At 35.6% G+C, this 20,305-nt stretch overlaps 1 protein-coding gene across 2 annotated transcripts in view; it reads right to left on the bottom strand.

Moving 5' to 3' along the window:
* The window catches only part of LOC127970093 (runt-related transcription factor 3), a 56,844-nt gene that overhangs the window by 18,307 nt on the left and 18,232 nt on the right, over window positions 1-20,305 (bottom strand). Inside the window, exons 3-6 of one of the 2 annotated variants that reach the window (XM_052572349.1) lie at window positions 12,531-12,775; window positions 11,329-11,485; window positions 9,766-9,870; window positions 4,139-4,225 (exon numbers count right to left, since the gene is read on the bottom strand). In XM_052572349.1, coding sequence (XP_052428309.1) covers window positions 4,139-4,225; window positions 9,766-9,870; window positions 11,329-11,485; window positions 12,531-12,775 — 594 coding nt within the window. The remainder of the gene's footprint in view (window positions 1-4,138; window positions 4,226-9,765; window positions 9,871-11,328; window positions 11,486-12,530; window positions 12,776-20,305) is intronic. The other variant, XM_052572350.1, reaches the window with a different exon arrangement.

The following is a 20,305-nucleotide window of genomic DNA, read 5'->3' as shown; positions in this document are numbered from 1 at the left end:
GAATTGGAATGGCCAGTAACATGTCGCCACCTGTCCTAACAATGAAACTTGTAGAAAAAATGATAGAAGCTACATTAATGATGGAAAGAGCAGATTCATGTTAGAATTTCAGATCATTTTACCAACTCTCGTTCAGCGTTGCGCAGCAAAATGAACAAATCTCAAATTACCCATACAAGTTAAAAAACAATCATCATTTTCCAAATGAGGAAATCAAAAAATTTGCAGCTAATGCTAAATTATAAGAAACATAAATGACTAGTTCACCTCTCAATTCATTCTTTCATCTTGTGACAAATGCAGTGAACTAATCTACAACACAAATGCACAGACTAACATGCAAAAAGACAATTACTATTTTTTTTCCAGTAAAAAGAAGAACTACAAACAATAAAACTCACTGTCTTCCTCAACTTGACCCATTTGGAACACATCCTGCTCTGTTTAGCATTACTTACACTTTCATTGGCACTCTTAAATAGTGTAAAACTATCCTGCTCAATAAATACTGTGATATAAACAGCATAGCTCTCGTCATCGTACATTCGAGTCCGTACTTTCTGTGAGTGGAGTGTGTAAACAGAGGCCCTCTCAGCACACTTTCAGCTCTCATACTTACACTGATCAACTGATACGCCCAGCTTCCTTCCTTTCCTCCCTCTCTTCATTCTCTCTCTCTAACGATGAAAAGAAAGAAACATATGTTCCCTTTTGGACTGACAGAACACAGGCTCTTTTTGCGCTGTTGGAGTGTGTGTGTGCATTTGGGCAGGGCTGTAACTCGACATTCGCTGTGGAGGGCCAGACATGTCATGGCGGGCACACTGTAAATATTTGTCCGGGTGTCTATAAATGGGGCTGATATGCACTTGATAACATTGTGAAATCGATCTGTACAGACTGAGGGTAAAGCGTACTTCAGCTTGAGTGCAGAAGGTGTAGAGACAGAAGTGAAAAATAAGCAGGCAAAATGGATTTTGCTGGGGTTTCTAACGCTTTTTTGCTTATTTTGAAGGAAAATCAGCATATATATATATATATATATATATATATATATATATATGTATATATATATATATATATATATATATATATATATATATATATATATATATATATATATACTATTCGAGTCTTTCTCTTTCAAAATACAGTGTTTAATTCAGTGTGTTACTTGCTGTTTCTTTGTAATTAACTGAAATTTACTGGTAATTCCATTTTTTCCTTGAAAATAATTTTTTTCATTGCTAAAAACATAAAAAAATTAATTACCAAATATACTTTATATTTTTAGAATTAACAATTTTTCATGCTTTAGCTCATGTTTAAAACTTTAATTTTTTCAAAATTTTGATTAATACGTCATATGAAAGCTGAATAAATAAGCTTTCCACTGATGTATGGATTGTTAGTATTGGAAAATATTTGGAATCAACTATTTGAAAATCTGGAATCTGAGGGTGCAAAAAAAATGAAATAAATCTAAATATTGAAAAAATCGCCTTTAAAGTTGTTCAAATTAAGTTCTTAGCAATGCATATTACTAATGAAAAATTAAGCTTTAATATATTTACAGGAAGACATTTACAAAATATCTTTACTTAATATCCAAATGATTTTTGGCATAAAAGAAAAATCAATAATTTTGACCCATAGAATGTATTTTTGGCTATTGCTACAAATAAACCCCAGCGACTTAAGACTTAAGGTTCACAATTTTGAAGAAACTGCACAATTACATACAATTCCCAGCCACAGCATGCTTTGTTTTTCTTGCATTTACAAACAATAAATACAAAAATGAATATTTAAAAATAAGTTTAGGTTATTCAATGAGTAATTAAACGCTGATTTGTAGTATATCAAATCTTGTAAACATACAGATTTTGGGTGGCATGTCTGAATTTGTTCATTAGGGTTTCCAGTTCTGAAAACGTTTTTTAAATGACTTGAAATGTCTCCGTATGGTGAATAATGCAGCGCTCCACCTGTCCTTCTCTCCACCGTTGTAGCTGACAGTTGATGAGAGTGAGTTTTGTGTACGTCAGGTGTGGAAACCGAGGCCTCAAATGAAAGTGTGCTTCCGTAGTAACGAACGCTGGAGACGTTTCTACATCTGCTAAGATCGCTGCACCTGTCTTCCTTTTCGAAACATCCTAAACTCGGTCTCTCTTCATCTGAAAGTGGTCGTGATGTCAGGCTAATGTGTGACCAATCCCATCAGCCCATCACAGGAAATGGGTTTGTGCCAGTAAAGTGTGAATCCTGAACAGAGCCTCTATTTAACTGTACACTGTTACTGAGATATTTGATTTTTTTACACCTAAAATGTTAAAGATATCAAAAGTACTCTGGTAGCAGACCAATATCTAAAGATGAGTCTTTCTACATTACTAGTAATTCAGAATGTAGAATTTGTAATACAGGTAATGCAGAATTTGGTAGGTGCCCGTCATACTGATTTTGTCTGGGCAAGGCATTGATGTAAACACAGTCTTAAGAGAATCTAGACAGACGGGACAGAAAATCTGGATATGTGTCAAAATATCTGATCTGTGCATTAGATCTTGCAGTTTAAGTGCATATTATATTATTTTGATGATATTAATAAAAAAAGTTATCTTTATTAACATTAATAACCCCTTTCAACTGAACATGTTACAAGATAGGCCAAAATGGTAAAAAAACTAATAAATAATGATTCACTTAAGTAACTGAAGCTGTGTTTACCTAATTGAGAAAGCTATATCCAAATATAATGTCTGAATACAATTCAGTAATATTCACGCTGAACCATATTAATATAAATATTTTAAATTAAAACATTCAACTATATTAGTAGTTGAGTCATGTGATAATCACGTAAACTATTCCAATGGTCCAGGTTGCTAAGGAATAAAGAGTCTCTTTTATTATTATCTCTACTCCATGATTCATTCTCCAAGGCAAGTTGGAGCAGGTGAGGTAAAGAAAGACCCTTCAATAGTGCCCACATCCATCAGACAAAACACCAGCCAGAGCCAGTCACCCACCTCTTTGTGTTTTCTAGGTCTTTTCTGTTACGCCCTCTTTGCTTTTCCTGTTCATGTCTAATGCAAAAAAGAGCATCATATACAAAAAGGGTGTAACAGCACACATGCGTTTGTGGTATTTTGTGACTTCAGTGAGAAATTACATATGTGTTTATATAAGTGTAAAATATATCTATATATACACTACCGGTAAAAGGTTTGGGATCAGTAATGTTTTTTTCTCTTATGGTCATCAAGGTTACATTTATTTGATCAAAACTACAGAAAGAAAAATAACAGCGATCTTAAATTGTTTTTATTACAATATAAAATAATGGTTTGTATTTTCCATCAGCCATTACTCCAGTATAAAGTGATGATCCTTAACAAATCATTCCGATATGCTGATTTATTATTAGAATTATCTAAACTGGCAACAGTTGTGCAGCCAAATATTTTTATGTAAAATATATTTAGTATATTGACACTGAAGACTGGAGTAATGATGCTGCAGCTTTGATCACAGGAATAAATTATATTTAATGTATATTAAAATGAAAAACATTATTTTAAATCATAATAATATTATTCCCCCCTGTATTTTTGATCAAATAAATGCAGCCTTGATAAGCAGAAGAAACTCCTTTAATGGTAGTGTATCTATCTATCTATCTATCTATCTATCTATCTATCTATCTATCTATCTATCTATCTATCTATCTATCTATCTATCTATCTATCTATATATATATATATATATATATATATATATATATATATATATATATATATATATATATATATATATGAAGCTGTTTGATGAATGTGACTAAAGACGAAATAGAAATAAGAGTTTTCATTTGTTTCACATTTAGTCTAATATAATTCACTACATAATTCTCATGCTGTGTTATTTCCTCCTTTTAATGACTTCACTCCTATTCTAAGATGTGTAAAATGAGTAGGGGCGCCCAAACCTTTGAGTGCCAATGCTATTGTATGCATATGTGCATGCACCTGCATACGTGTGGTTTGGTGTTTGGTTGGTTTTGGTTGACCTAGTTGTAACTCAAACCAAGAAACCCTTCTGACCTAGATGATGCGACGTGAGCTTGACTTGTACGCACCTTGTGTCTCTGAGCAAGCATGCATCTGATGGAGGTGTCCTGCTGTCTGCTGGCTGTATGCAGCTGGAATGTGCTGAAATCGAACGCCTGGAGTTTATAGGACAAAAGAAAGAGCGCACTTTGTGTAAAGAGCGTGATTTAAGAGCTCGTTCCCATGCCAAACTAATGAAATTCAAACGCAACTGAGCTTCAGCATGAGGAATTTCACCCGGCTCTTTAAACGTGCAGCTCTCAGCAGAGACTGACTGTCTGAAGGCTTTATTTGAGATTATTCTGGAAGATGTAGCGGAAATTAGGGAGGAGATGACAGAGAAAGGGGCAGAGGTGTTCTGATGAGAACTGCTAGAGGTGTTAAAGGGCAGGAAGAGACCCTTGACTTCAAAACGCAAGCGCCTACGCGTATTTGTGTGTTTGACAGGATTTGACGCAACTGCAGCTTGCAGGAGTGTGAGAACTGAGATATATCTGTCATGTAGAATAGGTTTCAGTCTTACAGTTCAGACACGCAAATGTTTACTTTGCCATCTAAATGAGGACACAGAGTAGACTATATAAAAGTTTATATGTATAGTCTAACTGTAGTTTCTTATTCTAAATCTGTTTCTGGAATTATCTAATCCTGAAACCATAACCTTAAAAGAAACACCATTTTAGAATAAAATTATTTATAATTTATATATAAACACACACACGCACACACACACACACACACACGGACACACATATTTTATGCAAAGTTGTATAATATATTAGAAATGTTAAATATATACATTTTATTAATTTTTATCTACTTTCAGATATATTTAATATATATATTATTTTGAATATATTAATTTATATACATTAAATAAATTGTATAATTTCTTGAATTTTTATATAATTGAATATAGAAGTTTATAATAATCATATAATAAGTTTAAAATAATTATAAGTTTAAAAAAATATTATCATTTTAAATACACATAAAATTTAGTTTAGTCTTGATGATAATGCACCTGCTGTATCTTTGAGTCTTTAAAACATGTAAATGTCCTCTGCACATGTGAAATAAGAAACATTTTATTTCTTGCAAGAAACTCTGCACTGAAATGTTTTGCTTAAACTGTTCAGATCAGTGATTTCATTCAAAATAAATTCAGATGCTCATTTCTAAAACTGGGATTCTTCAGAATTTCACTTGTAGGACTTTCCTACATTCAATCTTATCTTTAGATCTTCCCATATTTATAAATTATAGTATCTATTCTACTTCCTCTTTATCATCTTGCCATTATTGGATGGGTCAAGTTTCTGAAAATCAAACAGACATCATTAACCTACAGCAGTCACGGTCGAACGTGTCTGTCTGACGTCAGAATGCTGTAGAAGTGCGGAAGCAAGATATGTTAGCAGAAAATTTAGAGCTTGAAAAGTTACATTTTTCATGGCACAATGAAGTCTTTCATCTCAAAAGATCAAGGACAAATTGATTCCTCATGATATGACCCATTTAAAATGCTGAAACACTATGCTCTGACAAAGAGAAAATCTTCTTTTCCCAACAAGCTCGGCGTGTGTGTGTGTTACTGGAAGTCTGGGCACATCTCGCTTCTTCAATTAGGCTATTTGCAGAATTTTCCTCACTGTTAAAAATGGCAGAAAAATAAACAGATGATTCACTATAATATTCCCGTAACACTCCTCCCTCCCCTTTCTGTCTCCCTCTCCTACTCAATGCCTCTCAGACATTTATCATGGACTGTGAGGTGCTTTATTATGCTACTTTATTAAATTACTCTTTAAAGCTGCTAATGGTGTCTGCCTGGGTGAAAGAATAAACAAGGAAGTTCACAAACACAAGTTGAGCCTGTGACTTGACATGTGCAGGGGTGTAGATACTCCATTCCTCTCTTGTCACCCTTTGTTGAGTTTATCCCTCAAAGAAAGTTTATTCCTCAAAGACACTTTTTTGAGGCTTGAGTTCTAGTATCTGAAAGGATTCATTGCATGCATGCTACAGCAGCACTGTGCACATCCAATGGTTAAATCTGCATTGCATGCATTTGCTCTGTAATGAATCGTCTGTTCATTTTTCAAACGCATTCCATTCATTTGCCGTCCGATATTGGCTCCATTCATATTTAGCGTCAGCGGTGACGAAAGCTGCCACTCGCCGTTAGCGCTGCTTTGAAGAAGCATTCTTATGATGCACACACAACAGAATGACTGTTAATAGCATTAGTGTGATGATTCCGCCATTAAAAATGTGCAGAACACACACACACACACATGGAAGATTTTTATTCTCCCAAAGAGTCTTTTTGATATCATCTGCAATATGCAGAACTATGTATTCCTATCTATGGGAGCGGCATGCATTATTTAATGGATGACACACCTGGCAGGTGTTTTAGACGCATACACATACTAATGTATGCATGTACACTCCTTTATTTACAGAAACACAGAGTGATATCTGTGGAAGAATAACACAGCAATTGATATTGTTAACAGATTTACATGCCCTCTACGAGCTGTGTGCAAAAATGCAAATACAGTTGAATCTGAAACCCCTGCCCATAATCTCGACTCCTCTCTTCTCAGTTAAATTTCAATTCAACTGGCATCTGCGCTCAGTTGCTGCATAAGCTTTTCTCAGAACTATCTTCACTTTTAAAAGGCTTTTTGCAATGACTTCTAAACCAGCTGGTGATGTTTTGCTTGATAAGTGTGATTGTATCTTTAAAATTAATGCAACTTGGTTTGACAGGTTGTTAGGAAATGACATTTAGACACACACACACACACACAAATTAGTGTTGTATTTACTCTGAAACAATGTTAGCTCAGAAGTTACAAATAATTACAAAGAAACAGCAAGTTAAATTACACATGAAACTGTGAAGTAGAGAGTACAAAATGATCTTTTCCTGTAAAACGCACTCCAATAATCTTTTAAGTGTGACTATATTATCTGAAAATGTTCTAGGTCTGCTGTATTTATATATATATATATATATATATATATATATATATATATATATATATATATATATATATATATATATATATATATATATGTGCCAGGTAAACCCTATGTTGTGAGGACAAAATGTTGAGGCGAAATCATAATAAATTATGATATTTTAATTTATTTTTTAAACATAGAAATACAGAGTTTTCTGTGAGGGTTAGGGGATCAAATATTTAGTTTGTACAGATGTAAAAAAAAAAAGATTATGTCTATGGAAAGTCCCCATAAAACATAAAAACCCAACATGTGAGTGTGTGTGGGGTCCCGTCCATCAGGTTTATCAAGTAAACATTAATGAGGTATTATTGTATTGGCAGCACTATCAAAGTACACATACTGCCTCAGTCAGCCCGTGCCTGGGGGAGAAGAGGGTGTGGTTTTTCTTATGAAAGATGCCATCAACACAACATATCTGACAAAAGCAGAATACACACACACACACACACACACTCCAGCACATTTTCACACACAAACTGAAAATAAACAACACAGTGAATTCAAGTACTTCAAGGTATTACACACATTAGTATTCAGCATGATGGGACGATCAGTGTACCCTTTTTTTCTACACGTCACATTATCATTTAATATTTAGAATGTACTGTGTAAAAACAACTCATATCCTGTATCTCATATTCGTTGTGGGCCTGAAGTATCCACAAACTCAAAATCTAATGCAACCGCACCACCATAACCACGTTGAAACCACGCTCGCTCACACATCGTTTCAAACTGTATCGCGTCTGAAACACCTGTTCATTAGCGCAAGCTGAGTGAGCGTAGGCTACAGGTACGCCAGTGTGACCCGCTCTACAGGAAACAGCTCTAAAGAGTCATTACAGCCCAAGCGTCAGGCAGCCAATATGATGAAAAATGACATGCATGAGGAAATCTAGAATTACAGACATAACCAAAAAGGTAAACATAGTGCCGGATTGAACCAAAAAGGGATTTTTGCATATAGTTTTTATTACTACAACATGTCATTGCAATTTATTAAATATCAAAACAAGTGCTAGATTGCTTTACATTGTAGATATATATATATATATATATATATATATATATATATATATATATATATATATATATATATATATATATTAAATTAACTTATATCAATTATAACTTAATCTACATATAATAAGACCAATATATATTGCATTAAATCTGGCAGTGGGGTGTGCTACACTGTCATATAAATAAATAAATAAATATTGTTCCTAAAAATAGGCTTTTTGTTTAAGCTAAATATAATTTCTTATAACTTTTTTTTTTTTTTTGGAAATATGAGCTGGGCATATTCTTGACAGACTTTATGAGGTTCACTCAACATCGCCTTCCTAAACTGTCTTTACAGATACACTAGATCTATTTACTTATCATTTCAAACCAAACAAAACTGCCCACCTGTGCTTGACTTAAAATCTAGTGCAATGAGAGTCATAAATTCATAACAGTTTCCAAAGTATTTTTGGGGTTAATACAACAACATCGCTGTGAACAGCAGCACTGACATACTCTTATCTCTCTCTCTCTCTCTCTCTCTCTCTGGTCTCCTCTTGTTGTGGTCTCGGGCTGCATTAGCGTTATGGATCTGCACCCCTAGCAGGCGTTCTGTGCTGTGTTAATTCAGCGGCTCTAATGCGGTCAGGCACTGCTGACCCCGCTGGTCAGAAAGAGTGGCCACTCTCATTGAGCCCTCTGTGTTTGCGGCTCAGAGACGCACCCTCGCTCTCTGTGCCCGAAACGGCTTAATAACACACCACAACTGACATCTGAGGTTGCCAACCATCTAGACCACGAAGGACTGTTCGCTGTTTAATATTAACACACGCTGATGTGGAGGTATGTACACCCAAACCCGAGCATACAAGGAGACATCGAAACCAACACTTACTCACAAAAATACACTGTACTATTTGGGAACACACACACACACACACACACAGTGGCTCTACTCCCCGTCCCCCGGTATCATCTTTGAATGACTCATAGGATTATAAAAGCCATCGGTGCTCCGAAAATAGTTCAAATACTCATCGCACCATACAAATACTCCAAACCCAACATAGTATAATATCAAAACCATTACGTACACTCGTGCAATGATCAAACTCCTAGCTCTAATACAGCAAGAAAAACTCCAGGAACCAACCGATTAACTAACCTGTTTTACTTGGCACATGTTCTAAAGACTGCTCAGCCTGGTTTTTACTGCAGTAAATAACACGGTATAAAGCAGACACAAAGGAGAGACTATCTCATCTCGTATCACCTCCTCAAATACTTTCCCTCGCTATCAAACACCGCAAAAGAAATGCTTTTCTCCCAGAGTTGTGATTTGCAGCCTTGCATGAAATTATACACAGACGATAAATCAATAAAACAGACAGCGCCTCTTTCTGTTATATTCTACGCTGGTTTCATGCACAAAGAAACACTCAGCTCCTGATAAAGTACTCTATATAAAACAAACCATTTGAGTTCATGCAGAACAATGTCATGCAAAGAGGTGGATACCAGTGCAAGATAATGTTTTTATTGTCTGTGCTGTTGGAAACCTTGGTCAACGCTCTTTTTGAGAGTCATTCGGGGGATTCAGGGTACTCACGTCTTGGTTCTCGAGGTCCGTCCACGGTGACTTTAATAGCGCGGTGGTATGTGGCGACCTGGGGTGGTCCAGTGAACACAGTGATGGTCAAAGTGAAGCTCTTTCCTGAGGACGACAAGAAGACAGGGGATAAATGTCACTTGCTGGTTTGAAAAGTTATTGCATGATTCACAAAAAAAAAATATATATATATACCAGAAATACAAACATAAGCATTCTAAAATCATGCTGGATAACATGATAATAAAGTTTCATTCATGTAGCTTGCATGTAGCTTGAATGCTGTTGACAATAAAACAAAATGAGGGTATTTTAAAATAACATTTTTGCAATTCAACTTTTGTCTGAAAATATTATGCTGATAATAACGTTTGTATTGAAAAACTTTGCAATCGATTTACGGAGTCAAAAACATAAAGAATTTGTGCTTTGAAACAATAACAAACATTGTGCAGCCAGTATTTAAGCAACATGCTTATGACAAAATAATCTTCACGTAATATTTGCATATTTGATATTTTCTAAATTCAGTCTGTAGAGCAGTGTACGGGACTTTCATGTAAATGCTCAGAAAAAAAGGTACAATAATGTGCACACCTTGAAGTAAGTTTTAAAGCACTAATATGTACCTTAAAAGTAATACGATATACCATTTAGGGGTAAATAGGGAGCAAAATTTTACTTTTTAGCTTTTGTACCTTAGGCCTCAGCTCAACTGACAGCTTTGGACCTTTTTTCTTTTACATTTTTTCAGCTGTGAAAAATTACTACATTACATGAAGTTGAAGTCAGGTAAAACAGAAACTCCTTCAGGCTACATCAAGTAAAGATTCAATGCACAATCCCAGTGAGGTGGGTCACATACAGCTGGGAGAATTGAATGAGTTTCCTCTGAAAAGAGACAGCACTACTGCTTTGATGCACTTTTAAATGCGTTTATGATGTGGATTAGTCAGACAATGTGTTCCAGATTGTTCCCGGGACTCCGCTGTGTCTGTGTGCATGTGTGTGAGTGCGTGCGTGGGTGTGTGTGTGTGATCTCTAAATGCAATGAAGCTGCGCTTTGAGGGGGAAAAAGCCGTGGCTTGTATGAGGGCTATGAGGGTGGGGTAATTGACTGCAGAAATGAAAGGTACTTTTAATTCGCACACTGCAGCGCTTTCCACTCATCCGTCTGCAACTATTTAAAGTGTAACATTTACAGGAAAAATGTGAGTGCGAGGAGCTAGGCCAAAAGGAAAAAGACGAGAAGGAAAAGCTTGTGAAAGAATGTGAGCTATGTAAGAGGCAGGGTGTTTTTAGGTGTGTAAACAAGATGGTTTTTTTTAAACCTCAAATCTTTTAAGAAAAAAATCTGCTGTGTGGAAATGATTTCTCTGGGACAAGTAATTGAAGCATGCTGTAATATGTGCCCATTTCCCCCCTAGTGTCCACTGTGCAATTCAATTCAATTAAATTTTTTTTAAATCATAATAAAGTATAGATATTTTATTGCATTTCCAGCCGATACATGCATCTGACCACAGACAGACAGACAGACAGAAAAACAGATAGATGTGGCACCTCTGCCGCTCCTGCCCACAAAACGCAGGTCGTTGAATCGCGCCACCTGGTTCTTCATGACGGCGGACGCGTTCCTCAGCTCCGCGGAATAATTCTCATCATTTCCCGCCATCACCGTGACCAGAGTCCCGTCAGGAACGTCACCGAGAGCCACCACCTGATAAACACACAGATCAACCCAACAAACCCAATCAACAACACACAAACTCCAAACCAAACAAACCCAGGTTGCAACCCCCCGCAACAATTATTACAATATAAACTTGCTCGTACAGATATACTGACGATTATTGTTAATATTGTTCTATTTATATGCACATAAATTATTTATGATTAGCTCCGCGAGTAAAGCATCATTTCCTAACCAATTTAAACCCAAATTTTTTGCAATCTTGTTTAAATTAGCTTGCGTTTGCTGCAAGTGCACGGTTGTGATGTGTATATATGCTAAATATAAAAATAAATACAATTTAGATATAACTAAAATAATTGCATATAGCCTAACAGTATTTTTTCGAAGACAAACATTATAACAGGGATAGTATCGTTGTCGGGGTTATTATTACAACAGCTCTTTTCCAATTAAATAATAATAATAGACCTATAATAATAATAATAATAATAATAATAATAATAATAATAATAATAATACAATTACAATATAATATAATATAATATAATATAATATAATATAATATAATATAATATAATATAATAACAGAATTCAAGGATCTGTCTTGTCGAATTGTCCCTGACGTTATCAATATTTTGCTTTTATCTTCTATATCTTCTTCTATATTATTAGTATAGCAGAAGTATGTTACGATGATATCGTAACTAAACTAAAATAAAATAAAAAATGCTAGTGTTTAAATTATTCGTGGACTTTTATCTGAGTGTTCTTTTTTAAAGGATTTTAAAACTGTGGTGAGCAAAAAAGATTTACCTGTGTAAAACATATATATTTTTATGATCTTATGATATATAAACATGCGAAAAGCATCAATTATGACAGCACTTACCGTTTGTTTGTAACATTTATTTGGAATTCTAACGGAAAAGGCTCGCGCAGCCTACTGTTGCTATGGTTATCTCTTCAGGAGAGCGCGACCTCTGTTTGTTTGCCGCGTTCTGACTGACTTGTGAAGTAACGGACAACGCTATGAGATGAGTTATATTACAGAAATGAATGTTTTACTTACCTTGAAAGCCACCGGCAGGGTTTTGTTGCACCTCCAGTGTGACGGCAGCACCGAGCAGAGAAAGTTGGGGCTGTCGGTGCGCACCAGCTCTCCGGCGTGATCCGCCAGCACGTCCACCACGGAGCGGCTCTCCAGAGGCCGGCTGGCCCGCAGCGGACCCGGCGCGTTCATGCTCGGGCTCTCGGTCACTTTAGCGCACGGGAACGAGGCGGAGGGCGGCGTGAACCGTCTGCTCGTGCTCGGGTCTACGGGAATATGCATCACAACAGATTACAAATGAGACCCCCTTGAAGAGCTCAGGCACCCAAATGGGGTAAGTAGCCTACAGAAAGTCCGTGATAGTGGCCCCGGAAAACTCCTCCGTGACCGTTTACTTTGCGTCTCGGTGCAGGACGCAGAAGCGTTCAAGTGCGCTCGAGTTTCCCACTGACTTAAGCACAAACCAAGAAACCGCAAGCACACACATACGCGCGCACACGCTCTCGTTCTGCACGATGAAAGCAATTTGGAGTCAAAGCACAAAACTGATACAAGTATGCTTCCAAAGCATACAAAACTATTACTATTATGAAACTAACGCATTTATTCCAGAGTGTGTACAGCAGGTGTGTGCTGCTCCTGGATGGCAGTTTTACTTTTAGTCAAAGCGAAACTTTCCGTTCTATCAGTCCAGAGTCTCTGAAAATAAAGTCCACACAAATTAATCCCAGTTTAAGAAAAACTTCTGCAATAAAGTCCGGCTTAGTTGTCAAATGCTCTGCTTCCAAATGAATGTTGGAGCGTAGAAGTGAGTTTAAACAAGAAAAAAATGTGTGTGGTAAGTTAGTCAGACGTACGTGCCTGTAAAAGCTGCGCTCTGCGCTCTGCAGACAAGAGTTATTTACTCATCTCATTATAGCCTGGAGTGCGCCGAGCGCTCCGCCAATCAGCGCCTAGGGCCGGGTTTAATCGACCAATCAGCGCCCATCAAACGCGCCGATGCAAAACTGAAAGCTCCTCTATTATCAGACATACACTTAATGAACAATCAATACATACTCCAATCCTCTCCTCACATGTTATGGCACATAATGGATTAAGGTTTAGAGTCTGCCAGGTGTAACCTTTAAAAGCCACAGACAAAAATTAAAATATATTTAGCTGAAGTTATTCATGTCTGTGTGCCAGTTTATCTTTTGTAAAAATGAATAATGCATCGAGCAATCCAGAAACAGTAAATTAACATTAATTGTAAAAGCAACAATTATCCCTAGAAAACAAATTAGGTAAAAAAAATTGTAGCAATAACAATAATTAGGCTAAGCAACGTTCAAACAGTAATAACATTTAAACAAGTATTTTTGCACATGCAGGAAAAAAGTTAAAGTGGTAAATCAAAGTCTATCTCCCATGCATCTTGTGGTAAATTAATTTTCTAATAACTAATGGTTTTGCTCCATCATAACAGAACAATAATTATGATAATGGATTTTATAAGTCTCATACATGGTATTTAATTAGAATCTAATGAGTTCTTGTGTGGTTGACACACCCTGAGCTCTCACTGTCACCACTAGTAGGCGCATTTGTCGTCTAAAAACCTTCAGTGGAGCCTCGGAAAACGAATTAAAGCGCATTAAACTAACACTGAATGGGAAGGAAAAAGACAGAGAGAGGGAGACAGACTGAAAGAAAAGAAATGAAAAGAAACGGAGAGGCAAAAATATAGCGATTCCCACAGCTACAACTGGTTATCTGAATGAATTAATGTTTATGTGTGGATTTCATCAGTTTAAAAAAAATGTTATAAATGTTATTGATGATGATACATTAACGCACTTAAACTGACGCTAAGAACATGACAAAGAAACAAATGAATTAGATGACTGATTAACAAATCCTAAACAAATTGTTAAAGTGAGTAAACAGAGAAAAGCCTTTTCTCTCTACAAATGCCCCAAATGCACAAAATATTTATTTATTTATTTACATACAATTATACATTATATAAAAATGTACGGTTTTAAATTCTAAATTACATTTAATAGTTTCACTCTGCACGACTAAAGCATTTAGTCTAAATGCAGTCAGACATTAAACAAATCTTCCATTCGCAAGACAAATCGAGTAAATATTATATTATTATCATTATTATTATTATATTAAATGTCTTATTTTCAAAAATAATTTGTTACAATTTAACATGTCTCATTTCGTTAAATCCAACAGGAATGCCTTTACAATAGTAATTTATATTTCTAACAGTCGTAACATCCATTAAATACATCTTATTCTGCGTGCATTCGTTCTTTTATTGGCTCATTCTGTGACGGAAAGAGGGAGTGTATGTTTCAGTGTTATATATGTGCAGTGGGCTTGAGGTTTAAACTCGTGTTGGCAGGATTTGTGCCGGAATTCTGCGGGCTCGCATGCTAAAGATGAGCTCAGTTTGAAACCAGCGTCTGGTTACATCAAGACAACACATTAAAATAAACAAACAAACAAACAAACAAACACACATGTGTTTAATAATTATAATTAATAAACAATAAAAACAGCCATGTAAACTTAATACTACTACTTATACTTGCTATTATTATTAATAATAATACAATTATTGAATTAATATTATTTTTATTATTATTATTAATAGCTTTTATTATTCCACGAAAACCTCAAAACGTCAAAAATCCGTTATTATTATATTATATTATATTATATTATATTATATTATATTATATTATATTATATTATATTATATTATATTATTTGTTGCTGTTACACCACTGTTTATTTTAATCTCCATGTGAGGAAATATTATGAACATAGAAGGGAAGTCAAAGTCTCAGCCACACCAATGGTCTAAGAGATCGAAAATATGCACATTATCCTGCATCTCCAGATCATTAGCATGTTTCATCATTTTCATGTTACATCTGCTCGAAAGACCTATTGCGAAGGTGTCTTCCTCTTTTCACGCCTTCCATCCGCCCGTTGCATTGAGTAACTCTTGTCGAAATAGACGCACATGTTGACATGTGTTGATACAGCCTAAACGCTTAAAATATAGCGGGATATTTTCTTTATTCACACGTATGCAATTACTACATTACAGTGTGCCTGTTACTAGCTACTAGCAAATATTAATAGCTAATTTCTAATAAACAATAAGAATTAATTTAAAAAAGTGTATTTCTGCATCATTTTGTATCGCGTTTGTTCTTATTAATATTATAGCACCGTTTAAAATGTGTTATATTGCATGTGCGCTATATCAGTATAGGCCTGATATGTCTAGACAAATTTGAACAGTCTGCTAAATGTCTGATCATAAATATAAAGGTATTTTTGGGGCGCAGTCTGTCAAAGTCCGTTTCACCCAGAGCAAATTATCCTCTGGCGCCACTAGGAGAGCTTTTTAAACGTAAGTCATCTAGCAGAACAAACAAATAAACAAAAACTATATACGTCAATGAAAAATAAAGAAGAAGGATAAACACTGAATCATAAATTGTTATCCCGAACGCGAACGTGCCAAGAAACCTCCCCAAACGCAAGCTGGTCAGGGGTCGTTGTGCATGGATATATTGGTGATATTTCAGCATCTGTTCATTATTAATAAGTGACCGCACGCGCTCAGCCTGTCCTGTTCAGATGGCGCGCGCAGTTTCTACGGTCACAGGCGCGCGGCGACGTGCGCTCCTTGATATGTGATCTGAGAGAGGCGCAGCTTACAGCCCGCGTCAAATACACATCGAGTAATCAAGCGCTGAGAAATGATGTGAGCGGATATAAAGAGGCATGAGCCCTCCAAAACAGCCTTAAGTTCAAACCATGAAAGATATTCCAGAGACAGACTCAGAGAGCATCAACATGCCATCATTCTTTAAGGGTACAATGGGGTTAAATGCCTCCAGGAGAAAAAGACCCTTTTGATTCGATTTTAGTTTCTCCCAAAACACTAAATAGCAACAAAAACCACAACGGCTCTTTGCTAAACCTGTTTGTTACTGTGTGTTGCACAAGCAACATGAAGTCATGGATGCAATGCCTATGTTGATTTTGAAGTAACTTAATCTGTCTAGTACTAAAACATATGTCAGATTCATGTATGGGAATCCCTGAAAATAGCATGCATTTTGAGACAAAAAGGAAACGTTTTATCTGAACATTGCAACAAAAGGGAATCCCCTTACGCATTTAACTGAAAAAAACAAGCTTTGCTATATACCGTAAGTTGTTCAGTTGTGAATGTTCTCTCTTAATGACTAATTATGAAATTGCAAAAAATGCAATGTATTACAAAAAACTACAATTGCTATTAAAAACTATCAAAAATTGATTAGTATTAAAAATTAAATCTTACGATTCAAGTAAAACCCCATATACTCTATTTTGGAAAAGTATGGTGTAATTAACAATTAAATTGTTTTAAATAGTACATTTATTAACATATATTAAGTTAATTGTCTTTGCAGAATCCAAAGGCTCCACTTGGAAGGGAGAAAAAAACAGTGTGGCCAAAAGCATCACCAAAGTCTTTGGTTGGCACAGGATCGATACAGTACGCCTGAACAGAAACAAATTGCTTTCCATAATTAGGAAGGAAAAGATTTATTGCAAAGGATGTGCAAAGTGGACTCACACCGACTGCTCCAATCACAATGGAGATTAATGTACACGTATGCTAACACTGCACCTACTGTACTAAAAGAAAAACACTATTCGTATGAAATACTTTAGAGGTTATGAAATGCCAAAAGTGGTTGAATAAACAGACAAAACTGGTTAACCATTTGCTGAAGTGGTTATATAAAAGTTATTCCAAAAATATCATGCATTTGTTGCAAATGAGTTTTGCCTCTTATCTACTCAAAATCAGTAACTAGAGGCTTCTTGCCACAAGTTTCATCATAAAAACTTAAATCATAACATATTTAGCAAATTATTTTGATGTAAATTATGTTGTTCAATTTAGAAATATATATAAATAATCATATCCTCTTGGACCTAACTCCACATTTTAGGCTTTTCACTCCATTGCACCCACTAAGTAGTGACAAAGATGTTAAACAGTCCACATGCCAAACTAAATTCACTCTTTATCCAATAGCAAGTCAAAAGTAACTTCATTCGTCTCTTAGGTTAACGTTGAGAGCATGTGCACACAAACACACATAAACGAAGCCACTTAGATTTGATGCAGAATCTGAAAAGTACTGAATCTGAAGAAACCACAGATGTGTGCCAAAACGCTCTGAACTGGTAAAACATTACTTCATTAGTCATCACCCCCCAAACACACATACACAGGCCTCCATACCCGCAGATAAAAATCAAATCGGGACGTAAAATGCTGACATAAGTCTGTGGATTTGCTATCATCCCCCCTCTGTGGGCGGCAGCACATTTCTTTACGTTTACAAATTACAGAGGGAGCAAGTCTGGAAGCCGCAGAGAGCATTCCTTCCGTACAGTGTCTCCTTGTGTTTCAGCTGCGGGTTTGTCTGCCTGAGAAAGCAGTACGGATGACCTGCAGTCAACTCTAAATCTCCCGTTTACATGCTTGAATTTCAGCCCCACCTCATATCAGGTGTCCCTAATGACATCATCACAGTGTCCTATCTAAAGCGCATTGCATCTCTCTGAAGTCTTTGTGATGTCATCTTTCATTTTCGTTGCATGCAGCTAATACTCCAATTCATGTGAAGAAAAATAACATCAATGCACAATGCACAATATTAATACAATATATAAACATGCTCTCAGCACTGTTGACTGTAATGACGCTCAGTTTACCGCCTTTTGTCAAATACAGTGAAGCTTGCGGTGAATGATTCACTCTAAGCTTTAATTTGTTTTATATTTAAAGTAAAGCATGTCAGATCAAAGCATATTTTGCTGATGGATGAATCTGAATTGTTATTGTACTGAAATATTACAGATGACGCCATTCACAATGTATATGGATCTTTTCAGAGAATGTAAAACAAACAATTATTTTGTATTTCTATCCAGAAGTGCTCCCTCTCTCACAGAGCACAACATTAAAGCCATATTTGCTCACTAGAACTGTCTAGGATGAATAAACTTTAAAAGACTCCATAAAAACACATTACTCAATAAAATATCTGATGCGTTCAGATGGCAATGTCTTCTTAATTTTTCATACATTATATAAGTGAAGGTAAAAATATGATTTAGTGCATTTTTGCTTAGCTTGAAACTTTTAGCAGCACCAAAAACCAGATATACACAGTAAACACACACACACACAAATATATATATGCAAATATATATATATATATATATATATATATATATATATATATATATATATATATATATATATATATATATATATATATATATATATATATTTTTTTTTTTTTTTTTTTTTTGTATGTTTGTTTTTTTTTTTTTATTTATTTATTTATTTGTACTTTTTTGTTGTTGTTGTAGAAAATACCATTTCAGGCTTTTATACTTCAAAATGTCACAGTTAATTGTGATGCTTTCTTTTTCTTTGTAATTAATTGTGAAATTTACTACGAACTTCTGAGTGAAAATTGTACACAGATGAATTCAGCGTATCTGTTGTACTTGTTTATGTACTAAAAATGCTCAGATGCTGTGGAGAACTTTCATGTGACATAACATGGAAAATGCATGATGAATCGTGTCATCAAAACAGTCTGTTTTTCATGGAGCATGCAGGAAGTGTTTTACAGAGAGAGATCGGAGTTAATGTTTGTGGTAGAAAAGTACAAAGATTTATTATGCTCCGCAGCAAGAACTGCCTGAGTGAAATGCCTCTCTTGAGAAATAAATCAAATGCTGTTTTATGGAGCTATGTGCAATTTCAATGTCATTTCCTCTTTCAGTTGGATTTGGACTAACTTCATGGTGGTACAGTCGTCCTCCTGGCCCCTAGAGGAGGCATGTGCATCAGCTGAAGCTTCTGAAACAACACTGGTGGTAGACACAGGATACATCAGCCAAAAGTAAGGTCTGAATTTGCACATATGCTACAAGGTCTCCCTGGCTCTTTTTACTTGTTAAGTCCTCATTAACATCTATTTGGCTTTGATTTAGCATTGATTTAGCATTTAGCAGAAACTCTTATGTTTCCACATGATCATGTTTCCACATGAAATACAAAAACACCTGCAAGAAAACAAGCACCCACATTCACACAGAGTGACTCCCTGTGTCACTCTTACTGCATGTCCGATGCTGTGATATTGCATCTCTAATCTAGAGTAATTGCATGTTTTAGCAATTCAACTCTATAAAAAGACAGGAAAATAAAAAAGAAAACCCCAGAGTGCTTTATCACATTTTAGGTGCAGCGGAAGTTTACATAGTTTACGCACAGCTGCAAAACAACCCTTTTAATTACAAGTGCAAAAGAGAGGGTGGAAAATGTGTACCGTACTAAGATTATTGAGTAATACGGATAAAAATAAAACGAATTAAAAAAAGAAGAAGAAAATATCCCTTTAAGAATGCACCACACCAGTCTAGTTGCTAGTCTTGTTATTACTGCAAAAAAACAGCTACAACATATTTCACTGCCATAACAAACAGCAGGCTGATTTCCCACCAAAATGTGCCTCTATTAACTTGTATTTAAAACATTTGCCATCCCAAGCCAAGAAGTCGCTTTCTCAGACTCTTCCAGTCTGCTCTTTCAAAAATTTCTTTCATATGTGGTCAGACAATGTACCGCGTTTCATTAAATCATGCTGTTGACCAAACACTTTTTGCCTCTGACTGTGGTTGACCAGCAGCAT

The sequence above is a fragment of the Carassius gibelio genome, chromosome B13 (assembly GCF_023724105.1).
Source record: "Carassius gibelio isolate Cgi1373 ecotype wild population from Czech Republic chromosome B13, carGib1.2-hapl.c, whole genome shotgun sequence".
Lineage (NCBI taxonomy): Eukaryota > Metazoa > Chordata > Actinopteri > Cypriniformes > Cyprinidae > Carassius > Carassius gibelio.
The sequence above is the reverse complement of the archived record's forward strand: the minus strand, read 5'-3'. Positions and strand labels throughout refer to the sequence as shown.